Source organism: Theropithecus gelada, chromosome 2 (assembly GCF_003255815.1).
Source record: "Theropithecus gelada isolate Dixy chromosome 2, Tgel_1.0, whole genome shotgun sequence".
Classification (NCBI taxonomy): domain Eukaryota; kingdom Metazoa; phylum Chordata; class Mammalia; order Primates; family Cercopithecidae; genus Theropithecus; species Theropithecus gelada.
The window spans coordinates 20,443,854-20,468,258 of record NC_037669.1 but is presented as its reverse complement, the minus strand read 5'-3'; the positions used below and the strand labels follow the sequence as shown (position 1 = coordinate 20,468,258).

The 24,405-nt window shown below is 40.3% G+C and overlaps 2 protein-coding genes across 2 annotated transcripts in view; one reads left to right on the top strand and one right to left on the bottom strand.

Annotated features, from left to right (window-relative positions):
- TOMM70 (translocase of outer mitochondrial membrane 70) overlaps positions 1–12,578 on the top strand; it is a 39,644-nt gene extending 27,066 nt beyond the window's left edge. The window contains exons 7-12 of the mRNA XM_025375487.1: positions 575–709; positions 2,043–2,150; positions 2,964–3,080; positions 6,529–6,626; positions 7,537–7,659; positions 10,303–12,578. Of these exons, the coding sequence (XP_025231272.1) occupies positions 575–709; positions 2,043–2,150; positions 2,964–3,080; positions 6,529–6,626; positions 7,537–7,659; positions 10,303–10,456 (735 nt within the window). The 3' untranslated portion in view covers positions 10,457–12,578. The remainder of the gene's footprint in view (positions 1–574; positions 710–2,042; positions 2,151–2,963; positions 3,081–6,528; positions 6,627–7,536; positions 7,660–10,302) is intronic.
- Positions 12,579–20,435: 7,857 nt separating this feature from the next.
- Positions 20,436–24,405, bottom strand: part of TBC1D23 (TBC1 domain family member 23) — a 93,766-nt gene continuing 89,796 nt past the window's right edge. Inside the window, exons 26-28 of the mRNA XM_025375630.1 lie at positions 23,501–23,599; positions 21,207–21,262; positions 20,436–20,857 (exon numbers count right to left, since the gene is read on the bottom strand). Of these exons, the coding sequence (XP_025231415.1) occupies positions 20,766–20,857; positions 21,207–21,262; positions 23,501–23,599 (247 nt within the window). The 3' untranslated portion in view covers positions 20,436–20,765. The remainder of the gene's footprint in view (positions 20,858–21,206; positions 21,263–23,500; positions 23,600–24,405) is intronic.

Here is a 24,405-nt window from a genome sequence, read left to right as displayed (position 1 = left end):
TTTAAAAAATCTTGTATATGAATGTTCATAGCAGCATTATTTATGGTAGCCAAAAAGTGAAAGAAGCTCAGATGTCCATCGGTTGATGAATGGATAAATAAAATGTGATACCTGTACAATGGAATATTTTTCAGGCATAACAAAAGAATGAAAAACTGATACATGCTACAATATGGATGAACCTTGAAAACATTATGCTAAATCAAAGAAGCCAGACACAGAAGGCTATATATAATGTATGATTCCACTTATATGAAACATCCAGAATATACAAATCCGTAGAAATAGAAAATAGATTGGTGGTTTCTAGGGGCTGAAGAGTGTAGGAGGTGAGCGGGGATGGAGAGTGACTGCCTGTTTGTATGGGATTTCTTTTAAGGGTGATGAAAATGTTCTGGAATTAGATAGTGGTAATCAATATACAACTTAGTGAATATACTAAAAACAGCTGACATGCATACTTTAAAAGGGTGACCTTTGTGATATGTGGATGATAGAAAAAAGCTGTTATTTAAAGAAACTAGATTGGAGGAAAAAAAGTAATGATGAACCTTTCCTCATTTGGGGTATATAGCTTCGAGCAAATGCTCTCATCAAAAGAGGCAGCATGTACATGCAACAGCAGCAGCCTTTGCTGTCCACTCAGGATTTTAACATGGCTGCTGACATCGACCCTCAGAATGCAGATGTTTATCACCACCGAGGACAGGTACGTCTGTTTTCTTACCTAGAGGTCTGACTTTTAGATTGAGTTATTTGATACCATTTTTGAGAATTTCTTGTATAATTTTCTTGATTTTTTTAATATAATTTCTGATAGTTGTGAACAAAGTACCACAGTGGTTTACAGTTTGAATTGGCCTTTGTTTAATTTTGGTATTTACTTACGAAAAAAGAGTAAAGGAAGGCAAAAACTGTTGGCTTACCAGTTCAAGTTTGTTTTTCTGGTGTTTCTGGTTCATAGGTTTTCAATGAGTAAAACATTAATAACATTTAGTAAGCAATCTGAGTTAATTCTAGAATCAACAGGATGATTTTTGTGAGCTTCCTGCTATATAAGGAAATAGTCTGGACTGTCCAAATCGTAAAAATAAGTGTATTTATCTTTTCAAGTTTTGTAACAGGCATATTAGTTTTTTAGTGGAAATATATAGAGAAGAAACAGTTTCCAATTACTGTCTCAGGTGGGGAAAACATAGCTTTATAGTGGGCTTAATATGGCTTCTTGGAATGCTTTATGGTAAAGTGTGGGCTATGCATGATAATAACAGAAGAGCTGAAGTTCTTTCTAATGGAGAATTTTACCTAATAGCGTCATGTGTCCTGCCTGTGAAGTGCATTATTCGGTGATTTTGTTGTGCGGACATCATAGAGTGTACTTACACAAACCTAGATGGTATAGCCTACTACACACCTAAGCTGTATGTTGTAGCCTGTTGCTCCTAAGCTACAAACCTGTATAGCGTGTTACTGTACCAAATATTATATGCAGTTATAACACAATGGTAAGTATCTGTGTGTCTAAAACATATCTAAACATAGAAAAGGTACAGTAAAAATGCAGTATTACAATCTTGCGGTCTGTTGATTGAGATGTAATTATGCATGACTATTTCTTTCGGAAGGATGTTAAGCGTTGAGATAACCTCTTAAAATTCTTGACATTTTGATCTTTACTGGTAATGTCTGAAGATTCATTTGAAAGGTAATTATCTGATGTCTAACCTGCTTTGATATTAGAATGTACAGGATGTTTAGTTTTCTAGAAGAAGGGGTTTCTTGCTTAATAGTGGTCAGAATTGCAGTGCAGAAATGGTTGGCTTGTAGTCCTTTCTAAAAGTTGGATACCATTTTTATGTTTTGGAATCTTGCCTTTTAAATTTCAAGATTTTTAAATTCACTGTTTCTAGAAAGTAATTATATATTGAATAATTACTGCATCCTCAGCATTATGCTGAGCTGTAATAATAGAGATGGGATACAGAACATACTTAACTGGTGGGCCTATTTGAATTACATTTATTTCCGTATTTTTTTCTTAGCTGAAAATACTCCTTGATCAAGTTGAAGAAGCAGTGGCAGATTTTGATGAGTGTATTAGGTTAAGACCTGAGTCTGCTCTGGCACAAGCACAGAAATGTTTTGCATTGGTAGGTACTACTATCTCTTCTATTTTCCTAAACATCACTTTTATTTTCCAGTGTCAACAAAAATGAGTATCTCATTGTCTACAAAGTCTTCTCTTTCTTTCTTTCCCAAAGGATAACTACTGAGGAAAAAAGGTGCTGGTTAATACCTAGCTCTTGTTTTTCTCTAGACATTTGTTTGGGTTCATCTTGATAGATGTTTGTCCCTGATTTTATACTTCCCTAAACAGAACTGGTCTCCCTGCTTCTCCACCATAAATCAATACAAAAAGAAAAACATTTTGAGGAAATACTCTGTAAACATGACATCATGTGACTTGCTCTCTCACCCCTGTTTCATAGAACTATTTCTTAATATTCAGAAACATAAAGCTCAAAAGGTTGCATTTTTTTTTTAAAGTGCATTTCTAGTAAAATAAGGTACTTCCAGTTAGCTGTATGGCTAGAGTCCTAAAAGAATTTTCCGTTTAAAGGAAGAAATTGTGTCACAAATATATATTATAAATGAAAAAAATGACAAAAATTTTACTAGATTTAAAATTCATTTATTGCAAAGTTCACTTCTTACAAATTAGTATGCCCTCTTCTACAGTATTGAACATCTTGAAATTGTATAGTGGCCATGGAGTCGTCGTTGTACGTAACCTTTGGCTCTCTGCTGCTGAGATACCTACTTGGAACCCTTTTGGATGCTGCAGATTATGTTAGCAAATCACCTGTTTTTTGGAAATATTTATGTAATTTTGTATGTTTATGATAACATTCCATGAGTTTTTGAGTTCTTGATTTGACAGGCCTGTTTTGATTTTTTTATAGTACCGCCAGGCATATACAGGAAACAACTCTTCACAAATCCAAGCAGCTATGAAAGGTTTTGAAGAGGTCATAAAGAAATTTCCAAGGTGTGCCGAAGGCTATGCACTATACGCCCAGGTAAATGTTTTTTTCAGATTTTTAAAAAATAACTGCATACATATGCTACATCTCAGTGTGGAAATCAGAAAACAGTGCTGTCATGGTTGCAGCTTCTTTGGAAGCAGATGGCTTTGTTCCTGATTGATTCTCATGGCTCCTGGTTGGTCCTGAATCACCTCAGAAGAGGCTCCTTTGTTACACAATTTGGAAATCATGGCCCTAAACTCAATATGGGGAAGCTTAAGGCAAAAATTTCTGTCCTTTCTTCTTTTGGATTGGTTTTGCAAAAAGTAATTGCCTTAGGAAAATTTACTGTATGCAGTTGGTGGAGAAAATATCCACAGAAAGGCATTTCTTTCTGTTTGGTCACTGCCTTTTTATATGGCTAGGTTGTTGTAATAGTTTATTTTATCTTTACTTTATCTAAAATTCTTGAAACTCTCTTGGTTTAGGATTGAAGGTACGAAAAGCAGGATTTAAATCTGAATTGTTTTAACTTTCTTATTGTAGTCTGAAATTCTTGAAAACTTCTTAGTTTTAAATCATCCATTTAAATGAAAATGATTAGCTTCTTGTAGGTCATGGTCATACATTTTCCCCTCAAATAAATGACCTCTGAATGACTCAGTTTTCTTTCTTAAAGCTGAAAATTGGTTTTGGTATCTGCATAAACTAGCCATCTCAACACTCTGTATCAGCGGTACAGCTGCTTTGAGGCCTCTTAGGAATGGGGCCGCCCAGCGGGTGAGCACTGGGCAAGCATTACTACCTGAGCTCTGCCTCCTGTCACTGTCAAATCAGCCGCAGCATTAGATTCTGGTGCCTGATGATCTGAGGTGGAACAGTTTCATCCCAAAACCATCCCTCCTCCTCCCACCCCCATCCATGCAAAAATTGTCTTCCACAAAACCGGTCTGTGGTGCCAGAAGTGCTGGGAAAGTGTTGAAGACTGATGCTCTATATACTTTATTTTTCTTTTTAATTACAAAAGACATGTTGGGTTTTTCTCCACAGCATAGAAATAGGAAACAATAACAAATTACCCTCCCCTGGCTGGGTGTGGTGGCTCCTGCCTGCAATCCCAGCACTTTGAGAGGCTGAGGCAGGCAGATCACTTGAACCAGGAGTTTGAGACTAGCCTGGCCAGCATAGAGAAACCCCATCTCTACTAAAAATATACAAATTAGCTGGGTGTGGTTTGGTGCACACCTGTTATCCCAGCAACTGGGGAGGCTGAGGTAGGAGAATCACTTGAACCCGGGAGGCAGAGGTTGCAGTAAGCTGAGATTGCACCACTGCACTCCAGCATGGGCAACAGAGTGAGACTGTATTTCCAAAATATATATATATATATGTATTACCATCCCTGGTTGACCCCTCTCCTTAAACCCATCTTAAGGTTGGTTGCTTTGTTTCTAATTTCCTTCATGGTATCTCTAGGCAGGTTATAAGAACAATTTCACAAGGATTTTAAGGGTTTATTGAGGGTGGAACTATGAGAAAATTGGTTTGTGTTGGATCAGTTCTTTAGAGGTAGGTCTTATATATAACTGCATTGAAGTGTACATTTTAATCCTATGAATGGGTACACTTGAGTTTATGCCTTATAATTGGTAACAAACCGGGAAGTGACAGCAACATCCTCATCATTGTCATGGAATTCAGAAGGGCTTTTTTGGTGCAGATTTCTCTAAGCATCTAGAAGAGCAAAGGCCACCGAATAGCAACCGCTACTGGGGAACAACTCTTCTGCAGAACTTTCCCAATAGCATATTTCCCTATTACCGTTCTGCCTTCAAGATAGGTTTGGTTTGTATGAGCTGTCTTCTCATCAGCATTAGCATTATTACAGTCATTTTGCACTCAGATTTCTTTTCTTTGATCTGTTTTCTAATTTTAGCTTCACTATATGGTATATGTAACTTTATATATGCATACAGTACGTGTATGTATGTGTGTGTGTATATATACTTAGTGTAACTTTTTTGGCTCTCAAAGCTTTGGTTTAGATGCTGGCCAACTCGCAAAGTTACAGCTTGAGCATAGTCTGATATCCACAGAACTATGCCTTACATTTCAGCCGTGGGATTTGCCTTAAGATAGCTGATTATAGCTGCTTCTTTTGTTTTCAAAATAAGTGTTTATTACATTATTGTTAACTATGACAGACAATTGGGGAAAATCGTAAATGTTCAACAGAAGATTGAATTATGTTTGCAGAATTGTACACTCACTTAATGGTATATTATGCAGCCATTAAAAGTTAAAAATACATTAAAGTTAACAAAGCAAGATATAGCACTGCCTGTTATTAAAGGGAAAATTGTATACTAAATGAACTAAACCATGTGAAAGAAAATGAATAGGGAGGTAAATAGAGACAGATAAATATATCAGGAAGGCATATGCTCACAATGGTGGAAGCTATAAAAATATTTATACTTTCTACATCTTTCTGATTTTTATTATAAAGAAGATGTGCTGACTATATTTCTTTGATATTTTTAAGAGATTTTTAAAACATTTAAGTTAGCTTATTTTAGATATGAAAAGACTAAGAGCCATACAGCCAAAAATAATGACTCACATAGTTCTTAAAAGTCATCTTATAAATAACTGGGGTTAACCGAATATGGGCTAGGTATTAGATAATATTAGGAAATTATTTTTGGAGATGTATTAGTTGAAGCAGTTATAGCTGCTTTTTAAAAAATCAATAATTTCAAAGAAATAGCTCTGAAGACATTTAACACATACATCTTAATTTATACCTACAGATGAATATTGCCCTTAAGATAATTCCCTGGCTGGGTACGGTGGCTCACTCCTGTAATCCCAGAACTTTGGGAGGCCAAGGTGGGTGGATCACCTAAGGTCAGGAGTTCGAGTCCAACCTGGCCAACATAGTGAAACCCCATCTCTATTAAAAATACAAAAATTAGCCAAGCAAGGTGTTGCGTGCCCGTAGTCCCAGTTACTCAGGAGGCTGAGGCAGGAGGATCACTTGAACCCAAGATGCGGAAGTTGCAGTGAGCAGAGATTGTGCCATTGCACCCCAGCCTGGGTAACGAGAATGAAACTCTGGCTCCAAAAAAAAAAAAAATTCCCTTGAGCTGTATTATGATAAATCATGAATAAGTGATGTGACTGTACCTATGAGAATGTGATATTAGAGCTGTCACTAAGAATGGGATTATCTGTATTGAACAGTTTACCAGAGATTATCTGCTATGGCAGGTAACCACTTGCTGAAGAAAGAGGACAGTTAAGATTTTATATTTATACCAGTGCCACCTAAAAACTCCAACAATTAAGTTGTAAAATGTAAATCAGTCTGTATCCCCAAAACATGATAATTTTGTAATAATGAATAAATGAAGTAAATTTTTATAATGAATAATAAATACACTTTTAACTGCTTAGGTTGACAGTTACCTTAATATAACTGAAGTATCTCCTCACATAGGCATTAACAGATCAACAACAGTTTGGTAAAGCTGATGAAATGTATGATAAATGTATTGATTTGGAACCAGATAATGCCACAACATATGTTCATAAAGGGTATGTATTTTTGTGGTTGTTCCAATGAGATAATGAATTTCTTGCATAGTAATAAAATGTATTTATTTTGGCCACTGAGGAAGGGGACTGCGGTAGAGAAGTTAATTGACAAACTTCTTAATGCTCCTGGATGTCTTTTCATTCTTACAGAAGTTAGTTAAGGAGGCCAGGCGCAGTGGCTCACACCTGTAATCCTAGTACTTTGGGAGGCCAAGGCAGGCGGATCACCTGAGATTGGGAGTTCGAAACCTGCCTGGCCAACATGGTGAAACCCAGTGTCTACTAAAACTACAAAAAATTAGCCGGGTGTGGTGGCACATGCCTGATTCCCAGCTACTCAGGAGGCTAAGGAGTGAGAATCACTTGAACCCGGGAGGTGGAGGTTGCAGTGAGCCAAGATTGCACCACTGCATTCCAGCCTGGGCGGCAGAGTGAGGCTGTGTCTCAACAAAAAAAAAAAAAAAAAAAAGAAAGAAAGAAAGAAAGAAAAATTAACGTACTATTTTTGCTCTATGTTAAGGGTTTTAATTTTAAACTGAATATCCTGTCAGCTGTTGCTTATATCAAAATAGCAAGCATACACAAGTGTTCGTGGCCTTTGTGTACTTGAATTATCCTAAGAAATTTCACTTAAATTTATATAAAGTGAAAAATAAGGGATGCAAGATAAGTTAGTAATAGAGCTTAGACCTTGAACCCTTTTTGTAATAAGGAACTTAGACTAGAAAACCAATATAAGTTGAGGAAAAAAACACAATTTGATGCTGATTATATATTGCTTTAGGTTTTGTTTTTCCTTGTAAGTTAACTTATAAGTTCATGGAAGGTAGAAATTGAGTCATATTAATACATGTGTATTTCTACTGATACTGGGCCATGGTCATATCTGACTATTTTTTTGCATTTGCAGTTTACTTCAACTTCAGTGGAAGCAAGATCTGGATAGAGGTTTGGAACTTATCAGCAAGGCTATTGAAATTGACAATAAATGTGATTTTGCCTATGAAACCATGGGAACTATTGAAGTACAAAGGTAACTTCTGGAGTCTGTTATTAGGAAACATGTGGCAGCTCCATAGATATTTAGCTTTTTGTTCTTGTTACATACATGTTAAAGTCTGTTATGTTCTTTCCTTTTTATTCCTGTTGGTGGAAAAAAATGCGTGTAATGTGCTTAGGCAGTGACATAAGGATTGGTAGCCAAGTTGCCAGGAAATCTGGACCCTCTTACAAAGAAGCGTCCAGCCAAATAACTGGGCAGGTTGCAACATCAACTCAGAGCCCCTGAATTTTCTTTAAAATCAGAGTTGGATAAGAATCTTTTTTGCGGCTCTGTCCTTAACCTCTTATTTTGTGTAAATGTTTATCCAGAATTGCTCTTAAGATCCACCATTGGCCGGGCGCGGTGGCTCAAGCCTGTAATCCCAGCACTTTGGGAGGCCGAGACGGGCGGATCACGAGGTCAGGAGATCGAGACCATCCTGGCTAACACGGTGAAACCCCGTCTCTACTAAAAAATACAAAAAACTAGCCGGGCGAGGTGGCGGGCGCCTGTAGCCCCAGCTACTCGGGAGCCTGAGGCAGGAGAATGGCGGGAACCCGGGAGGCGGAGCTTGCAGTGAGCTGAGATCCGGCCACAGCACTCCAGCCTGGGCGACAGAGCGAGACTCTGTCTCAAAAAAAAAAAAAAAAAAGATCCACCATTAAAAGGTGACAACTATTTTATACATGGGATTTACTGTGTACCATCTTAATATTGGCATTGCCATTAGAGTTTCCTACTCTAGGCCAAGTACTGAACTTTAGATGTTTTCTAATTACTCTTTCAATTAATCTTCACCCCCATCTTTAATAAAGGTGGAGATTATGTGATCCCTAGTTTAACTGATGCCCAGACTGCTTAGGTTTACAAGGTTGCACAGTAAGCCAACAGAGAAGACAGGGTTTGAGCTCTGATATCACTGATGCCAAAGTCACTGATCTGGACACTATCACTTGTCAGGAAGCAGCATGAGTTTTCTTAATTCCCTATCATTCAGCCCCTCCTGTAGTCCTCTCCCTGCTCTACAGTAGGCAGAATATATATAGGCTGGTAAAAAAAAAAAAAAAATGTGTGTTTCTTTTGAACCATTCTGTACCCACAGTGGCATGTAAATACTAAGTGTTTTTTGTTTTTTTGGGTTTTTTTCCTTTTTGTGAGATAAAGAGTCTCCAGCCCGGACTGGAGTACAGTGGTGCAATCTTGACTCTGCAACCTCTGCCTCCCGGGTTCAAGCAGTTCTTGTGCCTCAGCCACCCAAGTAGCTGGGACTACAGGAACGCACCACCATGCCCAGCTAACTTTTTGTATTTTTAACAGAGATGGGGTTTTGCCATGTTGGCCAGGCTGGTCTCAAACTCTTGGCCTCAAGTGGTTTGCCCATCTCAGCCTCCTGAAGTGCTGGGATTACAGGTGTGAGCCACCACACCCAGCCTAAATTATTTCTTAATTGCTAATTTGTTAATGTGAATAAAATATTCTTGTACTAGAATAGGATAGGGTGGTAGTTCTTAATCTTTTTTGAGTAACGCTGTGGATTCTTCTTAGAATAATGCACACAAAAACACTTTGCTTTTAATTTAAGGCTTTCATAGATCCTGGGTTAATTAAAGACCTCTCATTTGGGGTTTGATGGAATTTTGTTCACATGTTAATCGAACTTTTAAAAAATCCATTCTGAACCTTACCTTTACAATTAAATAAGTGAATTTGAATAAATGAAATCGCAGATTATCCTAGGATTTTGCAGATCTGCTTGCTGTTGGCCTAATGCCAGAACATGAAATCTTGAAAAAAGTTTTTTTAAAAATAAGTCTATCACGTTGCCATATATTGTAATAGGGGATTAAATATAGTCACCCTAGTGGTACTTCTTACTATAGAGTCTAGCTGGCACATACGCCAGTAAAATGTACCTTACTAACATGTATGCCAGTTAAACTATATATGCAGGTAGGTGTGTGTGTGTGTGTGTGTGTGTGTGTGTGTGTGTATAGTAGGGACTTAATATTCTTTGTAGGATTGCATATAGATGTAGCTAATACTAGTTACTTAAAACGGTCCTTAGATAGCTGTGGATTTGACCAGAATCAGGCAGAGGCCATAAATCTGAGTATTGTATGTAGGTATGAGTGTGCAGTACGTCAAGGAACTCACATAGACTGCCTGAAGAGTAGAGGTGCATGGGGTTGGGGACGTGCTGGTAAGAGATGAAGCGGAAAGAGAGGGGGCTACATCAGTCTGTGAAGGTGAGGCCTTTGCACGTCATTAGTGTCCTGAGATTATGTTACTGCTTTCCAAAGGAGTCTCATGTTAATGGTAGAAACATGCAGAATTTAGGAACCAGACGGAATTGTGATTTTTAGATAAGCCAATTAATTTCCGTAGTCTCACTGTTCTTATCAGTAAACACAGAATACAAGAGATATAATGTAAACACATAATATTTGTAATAGTAGTTAACATTCGTTGAGTGCTCTCAATGTGGTAGGTACTCTTGTTTATTATAAAAGAAGCATTTTACCAGAATCATAGTAGAAACTCAGTGGTGAGACTTCATGTATCATCACTTACAACCTTCATTGAATATTGTGAAGTGCTTGTTGAATCTGAGACTTAAAAATTTTGTTCTTTTAGAGGAAACATGGAGAAAGCCATTGACATGTTCAACAAAGCTATTAACCTGGCCAAATCGGAAATGGAGATGGCCCATCTGTATTCACTTTGTGATGCTGCCCATGCCCAGACAGAAGTTGCAAAGAAATACGGATTAAAACCACCAACATTATAAAATAGGGGGAAAGCAGACTGACCCTCTTTTTAAAAGTTTACCCCCTCTTCAACTGAACCCTAAAGACACTGTCATGAACTGTGTTGAATGGTGGAAATTAGTGTTTCTGTTTGTGGTGGTGTTATTTGTTACATCTGTTTCATGTCTAGGTGTTGTGGGTGTGGCTGTTGAAGGAAGTTTGCAGTCTTGCAGCTTTTATTCCCTGTGCAACAAAAGATTAGAACATGTTAAAGGGATATTTAAATAAAGTTGCAAAGAGTACAAATGATAATTGGCCATGCAAATAAAAACTGATTTGTTGATTTTTTTTTTTTAATGGGGGTTGGGAGTTGATTATGTTCTGGATGATTTCGTCTTTATATATATGTGTGAATAATGTATGTAAGTATTTTACAGCATGTTGATTTTTAAATTAACATAGTAAATGCTGTAAAATAGATTTATATTCAATTAACCGCTTTCAGTTGATTTTTTGAAAGAAACAAAGGTTCAATGGGGGATTAAAGTAAAATTGAGAGACCCTTTAAACCATTGTCAGCATGCACAATGCCTCTGATTCTGCAGAGTTTTAGAAACTTGGTGGCACTTACTAATCCTCTTGGCCCCTTTCTACTCTAATGGATAATGTGCATTCTTCTTAAAGTCCACAACAGCAGATTTTCTTACAGTAAATTATGCAGATGCAAAATATTCTAATTGATATATATGCTGGAAGACTGAGTATTGATGGGGGAGTGGACCAGACAAAGAGGTAAGATGAAACAGAAGTGTGTTTATAATTGTCTGTAACTATTTTCTATAATAATTAGTACTATTTAATGGTGTGCTTTTAAAAGCGTAGGATAGAGGGTACAGTGGCATTGTATATACTATTTATAGTCTCAACTACTTGGGAGGCTGAGGCAAGAGGCTTGAGACCAGAAGCTCAAGGCTGTAATGTGCCATGGTGATTGCACCTGCGAATAGCCACTGCACTCCACCCTGGGCAATATAGTGAGACCCCATCTCTTTAAAAAATTTTAGAACTTTTAAAAAATCAAAGTGCAGATTGCTTGTATGTATAACCCAAATAAAGGTAGAGTAAGTGTGATATATGGGAGTATTGAAATAGCTTAAAATTTCTAGTGAAGAAAATGTAGCTAAAGGGTCAAAAAGGATGTAAGACTTGGAGCCAGAGCATAGTATTTCCTGAAATAACAAGTTTAGTGCTTTAACTATGGCTACATGTGCTTAAGGAATTTTGAGCCACTTATTTTTGAAGATGCTGAGGACATGTAGAGTGCTTTTTTTGTAGTGAGCTAACCTTCATCTCTAAGGACTAACTACCCACCCAGGTCCAGGTCTTCACTAGGGATACTGGTAGCAGTGTTTTATCTTTACTCTGCCTCCTTACTTAGAAATCACTTTAAGATTTATTTCCAATTTCCACTTTTATAGACCATCCTTTTGCTTATATGCTAGATTTTTCTGGTGAGGGAAGGGTTGTGTTCTTCAGTGGTCTTTTGTTTTGAAATACTCAGGATGGGGAGAGGTTTATTTAAGAAGGAATTATAATTATGGTTTACACTGTTGGGAGTAAAGGAGCATTTTTACACCCCTTAAGGGTGCTTAATTCTGTTGAAACCAAAAAGATTTGTCTACAAATGCTATCTTTTTAAGAAACTATTAGAAATGACTCCCTTTCAAAGTCAATCTTTGGAAAATATTGGGGAGACCACTAATTAGTTGGTGCGGTTATTATAATTCAAGATGATTTGGATGATGGAAAGTTTGAGACCTCTGCATTTTGTTTTTAAATTATGCACCTTCTGATAGGCCCCGAATACAGAAATGTTCTACATCTCTGGATGATCTCTGACTTTAAAAAAGTTTTTATTTGCATGGCTGTATTTACATTAACACTGACATTTTCTTCTACTCTTCTCCCTTCTTTCACCTTGGGGTTGGGTAGAGAAACACAAAGGAAACTGAAGCATGTGCCATTCTATACTGTCATTCCAAATTCTCATGGACTATTGCCTGTTGTGAAAATATTTGAAACGCACTGAAAGCTGCATCTGTCTGTATCTTTCTTTTGTAAATGACCTCACATGTAAATTCACCAAATAAATATGACATTCAAGCTCTTCTATCTATTATTTAAATAGATAGGTAGTTTAGGCTGGGCACAGTGGCTCACGCCTGTAATCCCAGCACTTTGGCAGGCTGAGGTGGGTGGATCACGAGGTCAGGAGATCAAGACCATCCTGACTAACACAGTGAAATCCCGTCTCTACTAAAAATACAAAAAATTAGCCGGGTGTGGTGGCGGGCGCCTGTGGTCCCAGCTACTCAGGAGGCTGAGGCAGAAGAATCACTTGAACCTGGGAGGCGGAGGTTGCAGTGAGCCGAGACCGCGCCACTGCACTCCAGCCTAGGTGACAGAGTGAGACTCTGTCTCAAAAAACAAAAAAAAGAAAGGTAGTTTATTCATTTATTATGCTATTGGGTAAATTCACAGTGAATCTCTTGTCAACTCAAAATAACTTTGAAAACAGGAATATACTGGAAATGTTAGTATATGAAGCAAAATAAGTTTGTTGGTATGAATGGTGGAGTTTCTCGAGAGCATCCACCCTTCCTACTGTGAAACAAGGCTCCACAGAGAGCTGGTAGAGCCAACTTACTTCATTCTTTGCCTCTACCTTACCCATACATGCACAGCAGCCTGGAAGGTTGCCAATCAGACATGGACCCTGCAGATAAGTTTATTTCGAATCTGGTTTCACCAGTGGTATTGATCATAGTTGTCAACCACATGGAGTCTCAGAAGGCATACCTGAAATAATCATCCTTGAAAATTGTGGTGTAAGTGGAGAATACATCCCAAAACAATAAAAAGCAACTTTGGCTGTAAAACAATTCAAACAGAACTTTCTGCCCTCTGGGAACTCAAATTGCAGTTTAAATAGCAGTTTGGACCTGTAGAAGTCAACTAATTGTTATCGTAAGACTATAAACAGGAGGACAATATAATCTAACCAAACCAGGAAACTTATGAGTATAGAATAATAATTACCCAAGACTGTCCTGTATGGGATTTGTATTTATAAGGAAATAACTTAGGAGTTGTTGTGGGGATACGGGTTATAATTAGTCCTATTCCCATCTTCTGCTAAATTGATTTGTGAACAAAGTGACAAAATTTTAATTTACTTGCAAGCTTTACCACGCTGATCGGATGAGTAATGATTCCCCAAAAGATAGCCACATCCTTATCCCTGCAACGTGTGAATGTTACTTTAGTTGGCAAAAAATGGGCTTTGTGGATGTGATGAAGGGTCTTGAGAAGGGGAGATTATCTTGCATGATCTGGTGACCTTAAAATGCAGTCACAAATGTCTACATAAGAGGAAGGTTTCAGACAGAAGAGGAAGTGGCAGTGTTGCCACAGAGGCAGAGCCTAAAGTGATGTGGCCACAAGCCAAATAATGTTGGCAACTACCAGAAACTGGAAAAGGCAAGAAACGGATCCTGGCCTAGAGCAGAGCACAGCTCTACCAGCACCTTCATTTGGCCCCATGAATTTGGACTCCAAAAGTGTAAGAGAATAACTTTTTTTCAGCCACTAAATTTGTGATAGTTTATTACATCAGCCATAGAAAGGACTATTCCTTTGGCTATTGTGTACAAGCAGATAAATGGTTTAAAGGAATTCCTTTGAGTGTGCTAAAGTAGAATGACTTCATATACATATAAATTTTGGCCAAAGGTGGTTTAGGCAGTAAATGTACACTCACGCCACAGACTGAAGTTTGCATCAAGAGGTAGGGGTATTTGTGATTTAAAATATGAATGATTACACTATAATTATCAGACCAAAAAGCTGCCCTTCAGGTATAAAGTAAAAATTGAGATCCCTCTGCCAATACCCTACAAGAGGCATCAAAAAGAAGGCACTGTTTTCAAACTCTTAGCATGAAAATAACTAGTCTGATTTACTTCAAGGTGATAGTGTACAAATCATATTAGGAGCTGAGAGCTATAGTAGTCTTAGGTCCTTCTCAAAGGTCTTCATGCTGGAGGGCCTGCTGATCACTGGGGTAGAAGTAGCTGTGGTACCTGGCCAAGGCGAGGAAGCTGAACATGGCCTATGCTAGGGGCTAAGATGATTGCTGCCTTTCAGAGCCCAGGACACACGGCTCAAATTTCTCCATTTCTTTTGTTGGTGCTTAAAGATAAACGTGACTGTGCAAAAGTTGTCCTGGAAGGCTTTGAAACAGCTTACCTAGAGCAAATACAGGAAGACATGACTAACATTGGCTCTTGGGCATCGTTCTAGAGGGTGAAAGGTTTAAAGCAAGAATGCAGCATGGTAGGATTCTCTGCAGAGATGATCCGTGGCCTAAATTATGAACTGCTGTATTAAATAACTTTTACCTGATTTGATTTCTCAATATTGCTCTGTGTCAGCTGTAAAAGGCCTAAGATTTTGCCCTTCTTGAAAACTCGGTTTCCTGAACGCTGGCAGAAGACATGAGACTCCTGGGTCAGACAATAGACTTAATTATTTAGAACACAGCATGCAACATGAGCTTGAGCCCCAGATCCCATGGGAGCGACATGGAGTGATCTAGGTAGACACTGCACATGCAGTGGGTTTGCGCCACAGCCCACATCTAATGAGGCCACAAGCAAACTGGCCTGAGTTTTGCCTCAGAGGGAAACACTTTTTTAAATGTATTGGATAGTAAACAAACCCGTCCTATGCTCCAGAGGAAGACAGTCTAAATCTTCCAAAGCGGTCATTGTACGAACATTCGCGATTGGACAGTTTGGAACAAAACACCAACGCCTCTACTCACAAAATGTATGGAGAACTGACCTCCCATCTCTATGTGTTCTTTTATGCATCTCAAGCTTAGTTTTTCGCCAGTGTAGAGCATTACAGTGTCTGCTGTGGACAAGAGCATGGTGCAGGGAGAAATATTACTGGCCTGAGCATCAGGTGACCTTAGCTCTAAATCAACACTGCTTTTTTTTTTTTTTTTTTTTTTTTTTTTTTGAGACACAGTTTAACTCTGTTGGTCAGGCTGGAGTACAGTGGTGTGATCTTGGCTCACTGTAACCTCCGCCTGCCTTGCCCTCCTGAGTAGCTGGGATTACAGGCACGCGCCACCACACCTGGCTAATTTTTGTATTTTTAGTAGAGATGGGGTTTTGCCATGTTGGCCAGGCTGGTCTCGAACTCCTGACCTTAAGTGATCTGCCCGTCTCGACCTCCCAAAGTGCTGGGATTACAGGTGTGAGTCACCGTGCCTGGCCTCTGAATCAACACTGCTTTCTAACGGAGCTAAGATCTTAAGTAAATGAATATTCAGCTCTACAGCATATGAAGTTACATCACGTCCCAGGTTCTTCCCAGATCAGACTCCCTTAAGGTAAGGAAATCATTCCAGAATTATTTGGCCAGAAAACTTGGCGAGAGAACAAGTGCAACCTGTAGGAATAAATTCATTCCGACTCAACATTTACTAAGCACTCATGACGGTGAGGGTTAGCCATAAAAAGATGAACACAGAGGAGCTCAAAAACTGAGTTGTGGTGGGCTGGATAGTAAATGAACCTGCCATATGCTTCAGAGGAAGGTAGTCTCTAAAACAGAAGTACAATGTGTCATGCAAACAAGAGTAATACATTGTGCTAAGCATTAAGGAATAAATAGGATTTAGGTAAGGAGCTTTCCAGATTGTGGGGAAACAACCACAACAAATCTAAGTAAAGGCCCAGCATGAGCGTGAGCGGAAAATGAGACACGCAAGGTGGAGTCCAGCAAAGTGAAGTTGTTCTTAAACGAGTGGGGAAAAGCCAGCAGGAGAGCTATGTGAATGAGAATTAGCATATATTTAAGACCATGCATGTAGCTGAGATGACTCAGGACAAAATGTAAAATGTAAAGGAGCTAAAACTATTAATATAAGGACCTTTGACATCTAAGGGACGATGTTAAGTGGTCAGAGAGGCAGTATGAACAACGTCACATCCATGGTGTTGAGTTTGAGAGAGGCCACGTGGACAGGTCTACAAATTGGTCTTTAGTATAATCTGCCACAAGAGTGTCATTGGAAAGATGAGGGCAGAATCTGGCTGCGGGGTCTGAAAAGCAAGTGAAAGAAACCAAGAAATTTGGTGAAAAAAATCAGAGTAGTTTAGAGGATGGCAGGCTCTTTGTTCTGAGGGAGAAACTTTGAGAATGAATCTACAGACAAAAGACTTAAAGCCTAGTTAGCACAACGGGGTATACTTGGAGGATTCAATATGCTTCAGGAAGAGCTAGGATGACATTTGGAATTCCTGGAGCCTGCCCTCCATGTTCTATTCTTGCAGATTCTTGTTCATTTGATTATGAATCAACTGTGAAGTAAATCATTGAACAAGAAGCACTATCTTTGTATGTATGTGTTTTGGTTATTTGTACATCAGGGGCTGAACTTATTAATGGGTGATTTTAACAAGACCATTTTATCCTAAAGTGCTTTCTCTTCAAACAGCTGGCTTTTTCTTAGTCTCCAAACTTCATTCGCAAGTGGAAATGAATGAAGGTCATTTGATAGGAAATGTGAAACTGTCACACAGGTGGTTAGGAGGCATAAGGAAGAGCCCCTACTTAGCCTGTAGCACACGCGTCATTTCCCTTTTTATCCCTCCTGGCTTCACTGTACCCACGCGCCACCAAAACTTACACAGCAATGCCTAAAAAGTAGCACAAAAGACTTAAAACCAGTGCCAACAGTAGATAGTAGATAGTGCTTCTTGTTCAATGATTTACTTCACAGTTGATTCATAATCAAATGAACAACATTTATGTTGAAACCTAAACTCTTGTCTGAACTTTTTTTTCACTTGGTATACTTTGCACAGACCTAACTTTTGGTATCAGGAAGGAGTCCTTCCCTAAATACCCAGTCGATGTCACAATCTACTCCTTGGTCATTTAAAACCCCATAATGTTATTTGTTTATTCATTTGCAACCAATGCAGCACTCATTATCTATGAGCTCTCAGCTTCAGACAGCTAGGTCAAAGTCAAGTAGAACTGTCACCACAAACTGCACATCCTGGCCTGTTTCAGCAGAGGTCATCATCCCTGTGAGGAATTCACTTAAATGTGAAGTCATTAAATGTTCTGCCTTTTACCTAAACTGCAAGAGATACTGGTTCACAACTTGTGATAGCAGACTTCAAAATGTTATGCAAAAACAAAAATAAAACATCGTCTAATTCATTAGAAAGTCCCAGAGTACAGGGGTGTGGCAGTTAAAACTTATCCATGGCCTCAATTGCAATGTTCTTCCACTCCAAGTGGGAATCTAGTGTTCATTTTATTCAGATATCACTTTGCAAAAAGGTAAAATCCAGGGCCAGGGTACCACACATTTTCTAAGAATAAAATGCTACATACTAATTACAGGAGATGCCTACATCATTTGTTTCTTTTCATATTTTTCAAGAGTACCAGAAGGCAAGATCACCTGATATGCCACTAAAAGGACAATTCATTTAATGAAATACATAAAAACAAAAGGCTGGGTGCCGTGGCTCACGCCTGTAATCCCAACACTTTGGGAGGCCGAGGCTGGTGGATAACTTGAGGCCAGGAGTTCAAGATCAGACTGGCCAACATGGTGAAACCCCATTTCTACTAAAAATACAAAAATTAGGCCGGGCGCAGTGGCTCACGCCTGTAATCCTAGCATTTTGGGAGGCTAAGGCAGGTGGATCACTTGAGGTCAGGAGTTCAAGACTAGCCTGGCCAACATCGTGAAACCCCATCTCTACTAAAAACACAAAAATTAGCCAGGCATGGTGGCACATGCCTGTAGTCTCAGCTACTCAGGAGGCTGAGGCCTGAGAATTGCTTGAACCCAGGAGGTAGAGGTTGCAGTGAACCGAGATCATGCCACTGCACTCCAGCCTGGGCAACAGCGTGACTCTGTCTCAAAAAAAAAAAGGAGTTTTAGCATCCACCTGCCTTACCTGTTACAGGAATGCCACATCTCTGTACAGCGTCTTTGCTTCTGTAGCATCAAAACAGTTAGGATGGCTTGTCCACTGGTTTTCAAACTTCTGAGCAGCTCTTTGGAGGAAAGGAAGTTTTTTGGGGAGTAAGAGAAAATCCAAGAGAGGGTTCCTGGGTTCCACACATCCACATCAACCAGACCTTTCATTTTTTTATACAGATGTGGGCTTTACAGTAAGACTTTCTATTTAAAAAAGAAAATGTAATCGGTCATGAGACTAGAGTAAAATATGTAAAAATAAGGAACTACATTGTTTAAAAAGAAAATGATTTCACACTATTGCAAGGTTTAACTATTTCAGTGTGCCTGCTAGGATAGAGAGCAGTGGTACTATAGTCTAGGGTTACCTGAAAGCACCTTTAAAAGGATCTGTGAGGTTGCTTTTTTGCAACAGCCAAAATCTGGAAATAGCCCAAATCTCCAACAGCAGGTAAATGGATAAACAAATTGTGTACTACTCAGCAATAAAAAAGGAATGAATTATGAATTACTAATGCACACACCAGATGAATCTCCAAGTAATTTTGAGGTCTGATTCATTCTGTCTAAAAATGAGAAGTAATTTTGAGTGAAAGTAATTTTGAGTGAAAGAAGACATACAGAGTATGTAATTTTGAGTGAAAGAATTTTGAGAGAAGACAGAAAAAGCACAAATGGCATGATTTCATTTTTATATAATTTTAGAAAATGCAAGCTAATCTATAGTAATAAAATTTATCAGTGATTGACAGAGGACTAGCCAGAGGGATTATAATAGAGCACATGGAAACTTTTGGGTGTGGTAAATATGTTATCTTGATTGGAGTGGTTTACAGCTGTATATGTCAAAGTTTACCAAATTGCACACTTATTTTTTTAAAGTAAAATTATGCATCAATTGTAAATTTAAAACTTAATTTTAAAAAGTCATTTGTCTGCCGGGCGCGGCGGCTCAAGCCTGTAATCCCAGCACTTTGGGAGGCCGAGACGGGTGGATCATGAGGTCAGGAGATCGAGACCATCCTGGCTAACCCGGTGAAACCCCGTCTCTACTAAAAAAATACAAACTAGCCGGGCGAGGTGGCGGGCGCCTGTAGTCCCAGCTACTCGGGAGGCTGAGGCAGGAGAATGGCGTAAACCCGGGAGGTGGAGCTTGCAGTGAGCTGAGATCTGGCCACTGCACTCCAGCCTGGGTGACAGAGCGAGACTCCGTCTCAAAAAAAAAAAAAAAAAGGCATTTGTCTTTCTCTTGTTCTCAGTACACAGTGTTGTTTTCCAGAAGTGTGTATATATATATTTCCATATATTTATATAGAGAGAGGGAGACACAGACAGAGACAGACAGAGAGAGAGTCAGTCTCTGGCTGACCTCAAACTTGTGGACTCAAGGGATCCTCCTGCCTCAGCCTCCAATGTAGCTAGGACTACAGGCACATGCTACTGCGCCTGGCTCAGTCCCTAATTTTTAACCACAAAAGGATTCTCAAACCAGACTGTCTAAGAACTACTAGGTTCAGTGATTGTTTATCTGTGGAGCTAGAAAGTGTTACTGGGGAAAAAGAAAAAAGAAAAATAATGGAACTTTCGGACACTCAACGCTATCAAAAAAATCTTTTGCAGAGATTCATACTAAATTGCCTTCACTAATGGCACCACTGCCATTCTCCCATGGGGCTCTTTGTTGACCCAGTCCTTCCTCCAAGACCCAGAGGGCCTGGGGTTGGATGAGCAGCTCCTTTTTAAATTTGAAGAGCCCAAAGGCTGGTAAGAGGCGTGGGGCTGCCAACTTCTCTGGCAAACACCAAAGATGTGTCACCTTGCGTCCTGTAGCTCCTCATGAACCAAAAATGGAACTTCAAGATACTGCTTGGAAAAGAATAGCACCAGACCACGTTTTCTACATGATGAAGATTCCAACTCCAGCAATGGGATAAGAGGTTCATGACATAAATATATTTATATTAGGTGACTCAATCACCAGGATACCAAGATCTGATACTTTCACAAACTGCTTGGAGGCAACTTAAGTACGGAAGAAGCTTCAGAACCAGCCCAGGTTTCTGCTCTCGGGCTCTAGGCTACATCCTTCTTAACGATTTAATGTGGTGTGGAAAATGTCAGCATAATGAGGCTTTGTCATAGAGAACCTAGGAAGGACCAGGCTGAGTTTAAAAACAAAAACAAAAACCTTCATGAAAGAATTTAATAGGGAGTTGATTATGCTGTAGAATCGTATCTTCCTGTTCTGTGACACATTAGAAACATAAACTTTAGGGCTTTTTCATCTCCACAGCATAGAGGTCTGATCGCTTCTGTCTAAAAACGGGCATTTGCTGCCGTATTTCAGCCAGCTTCTTCAGGTCTGCAAAAAACAGGAAAGTACACTATTAATAATTTGCAACTCCTCACTAACCAAGGGGATTTCTTCCCCACACTGTATAAACCACCAGAGTCTTAGTAAGTAACTTAGTAACATAGGTCTTATCTAGGTGCACAGATGGCCTGGCATCCTTTCAAACCAAACCAAGAAAACTCAAGCTGATATACTCCCCAGGGCTTGGCCAGAGAACCAGACCCTAGAATATCCTCAGAGATCAATGAGGAGGGGCATAAAGGAACCCCTACAAACGACAGGGACTTCCCAGCTATGGAGTCTGGCCTCAGAACAATGGGGACATCAGAGACCTAAACCATATCTGGGAAAATCTTACCTATGTCTGAATACACGATGGCTTCTTCTGTGCCAGCTTTGGCTAGGACCTCCCCCCTGAAAAAGATGCAGAAGAGAATGAGTGGATTCACTGATGTTTGGTGATACTCAAGGTCTGTTTTATCCTCCCAAGCTCACAGGCCAAAGGGAAAAGCATGAGATTGAAAACAAGAAGGTAGTGGTACAGATTTCTGTCCTATCATTTAGGTAACTCTGTGACTTTATGGCAAGGTATTTTAAATCTCCATTTCCTAATCTATAAAGTGGAAATAAGCTCTGTGAGGGCTTAGTGATAAAATTGTGGATCATGTTTCATAAACTGCAAACCACTAGGAGATGGTGGTTATCTGATGATTATAAAGATCTGGGAATAGAGCTACCTACAACCAACAGGAAGCTCCATCTCATGCCCTCATGAGTGCAATTCAGTGGACCCCTTTACAAGGGCAGTCCAGACCTGTCTTCATACCTGCCTGGGCTGCTACCCTACGTGAGCGTGATGAAGCTGGGCCTACGCAGGGCCCCAGATCTGCTGGGGTCTGTGCCCTGGTGGCTGTGATGCCTGAACCCCTGTGTTAATGGGCTTCAGTTCAGATTTGAGGGAAAAGAGTTCAACCTCTGAAGACTGGGTAGAAGTGGTGTGGGGGATGGAGGGTAACCTCGCACTGGCAGGAGCCCTGCACTAGGGAACAGCCACCCTCCTTCATAAATCCAGGGTAAGGCTGACCTGTAAAACTGTCTCCAGGAAGGGTGCGGTGGCTCACGCCTATAACCCCAGCACTTTGGGAAGCCAAGGTGGGTGGATCGCTTGAGGTCAGGAGTTCGAGACCAGCCTGGCCAACAAAGCGAGACTCCATCAGTACTAAAAATACAAAAATTAGCTGGGCATGGTGGTGTGCACCTGTAATCTCAGCTACTCGGAGGCTGAGGCAGGAGAATGGCTCGAACCCGGGAGGCAGAGGTTGCAGCAGTGAGCTGAGATTGCACCACTGCGCTCCAGCCTGGGCGACAGAGTGAAACTCCATCTCAAAACAAAAAAGAAAGAAAGAAAGAAAGAAAGAAACTGGCTTCAGTGCTTAGTCTCTTGGCCCAGAGCAAGGGTTCAAACCCTTATCTAGAGAAATGAAGCTTCTCCAAAATAATCTGACATAACAACTGATTCTGTTTACCAGATAGCCACAAACAGACTTTTGGCACAGATGAGCTACAAGCACCACCATTTATGACATGTAACTGAATTATTTTCTGATTCTTCCCCATTTGCCCTGGCCTTCAAAGATCTCTGGACAGTGGAACTTGATGCAAGTTCAAGAAAATTTTCAAGGTAACTTAAGTCCTTCAATGCCCCTCCTCAAGCCTAATGTGCAGGAGGCCAACTGGAATCTCACACAAGTCATACTTCCAAGGCCTCCCCACCACACACATTGAGCTGAGCCCTACCTATAAAGGCAGAAGAGAGAAGCCCTCAGAAACCCCACAGCAACATTTCACTCTTCTCAGTCTTGTTACTGGTATACTCATCCGGAAATGTAGACACACATACCAGTGTGTGTGCGTGCTTTCGAACAGAGAACTAGTGCGGAACACATCCAAGTTCTGAAGGCAGATGTCCTGGATTCAAACACTATTTCTAGCCACTTCATCTCTGTAATTCTACCAGCTATAAACTGGGCTTAATAAGAACAAGTTCCCGGGAGTTCAAGTTGAGACCATGTGTGTGAAAGCACGCTGTAAACTGTACAAATGTAGACCGTAAGGAATGCGTATGAGCGTATGTCTGTACCTGTGTCTGGGCAGGCTTACGTGCTGGCTCCACTGAGGAATCAAATGCTTCACCCTTTTGTAGGGGAGAGGGTCATAGTTTCACTTACTGAACCCATCCTTACTGCTCCTCTGGCCATTATACTGGGAGCAAAGTCCTCCCTCTGTAACTCATTCCTACCCTGGGACTAGCCAGCCAACTTAAATTTTAACCAAAAATGTCAGTCTCTTACTACAACCTGCCTGTCACTGCTGCCTTGCTTCCCCATGGGATCCAAGTATGACCGACAATGGAGGTCACCAGAAGCTCAGGAGAGGGCTGAGGCCAAGTGCTTGATCATGAGAGCAGGGTGATTCCTTTCCACACGGTTTTCAAGTGGAAGCTCCTCACAGAGACAGACAGAACGCTGGCAGGATATGCGGGGAAATGGGAGTGAGAGGTGGGCGCCTGGCTGTCAGGAACCGGAACACCCATCTGCCAACGAGCCACCTCTGAAGCTCCGATTGAGCCTGTTCTCACTTAGCCTCACTCACCAAGGGTTCACCACGGTGCTGTGTCCCCAGGCAACATAGGAGGCTTCGTCATCCCGGGCAGGAGAGGCTGTGGCCACATACACCTGATTATCAACAGCCCTGTAGTCAACAGACAGGGAAGAGGTAAATCATACATTATAAATCTGACACTTTTCTAACCCAAGTAGATAGATCCTTCTTTTAAAAAATAGGACAGTTCAGGCTAACTCAGATGTAGAAGGAAGTCAGAGCCATGGAACCTTCTCTTTAAAGTTACCTTACTGCATAAGCCAGTGGTTCTCAACAAGGAGCAATGTTGTCCACCAAATTTGACAATGTCTGGAGATCTTCCTGACTGTCATGACTAAGGAGATGCTACTGACATCGAGTAGGTAGAGACCAGGGATGCTGCAAACATCCTACAGGATAGCCCCCAAAGAATTACACACCTAAATGTCAACAGTGCCGCTGCTGAGATACCCGCTGTAAGCTAACATAAGAGAGGAGCTTCTCTGGTTAAAGCAAGTCAAGGTGGCCGGAGAGAACGGGAGTGGCCTCATGAGAGCAATACACCTTGCAGGCCGCATGGTGCTTCCGTGCCCATGGTGGCAGTCCCACCACCTCAAATAGAACAAAAATGGCAGCTCGCAGTCCAGGTACATCAAACCACCTCACCTGGGAGCCCTCTAGACTTCATGGACCCATGTTGGGTCGTGTCAGTATCCCAGAAACTTTTCTTTCTTTTGACAAAACTGTACCTTCATTAATACTCATGGCATCTTATACCCCTACCCCCATCTTCCACCACACAAGCAGCTAAAAGCTCTTTCCTTTCCATTACAAATTACCACCATCTCTAGAAGTGAGAAGAGCGGCTACCTCTAGGCAGACGGAGGAGTATTGACTAGAAAGGGGCAGAAAAGGGA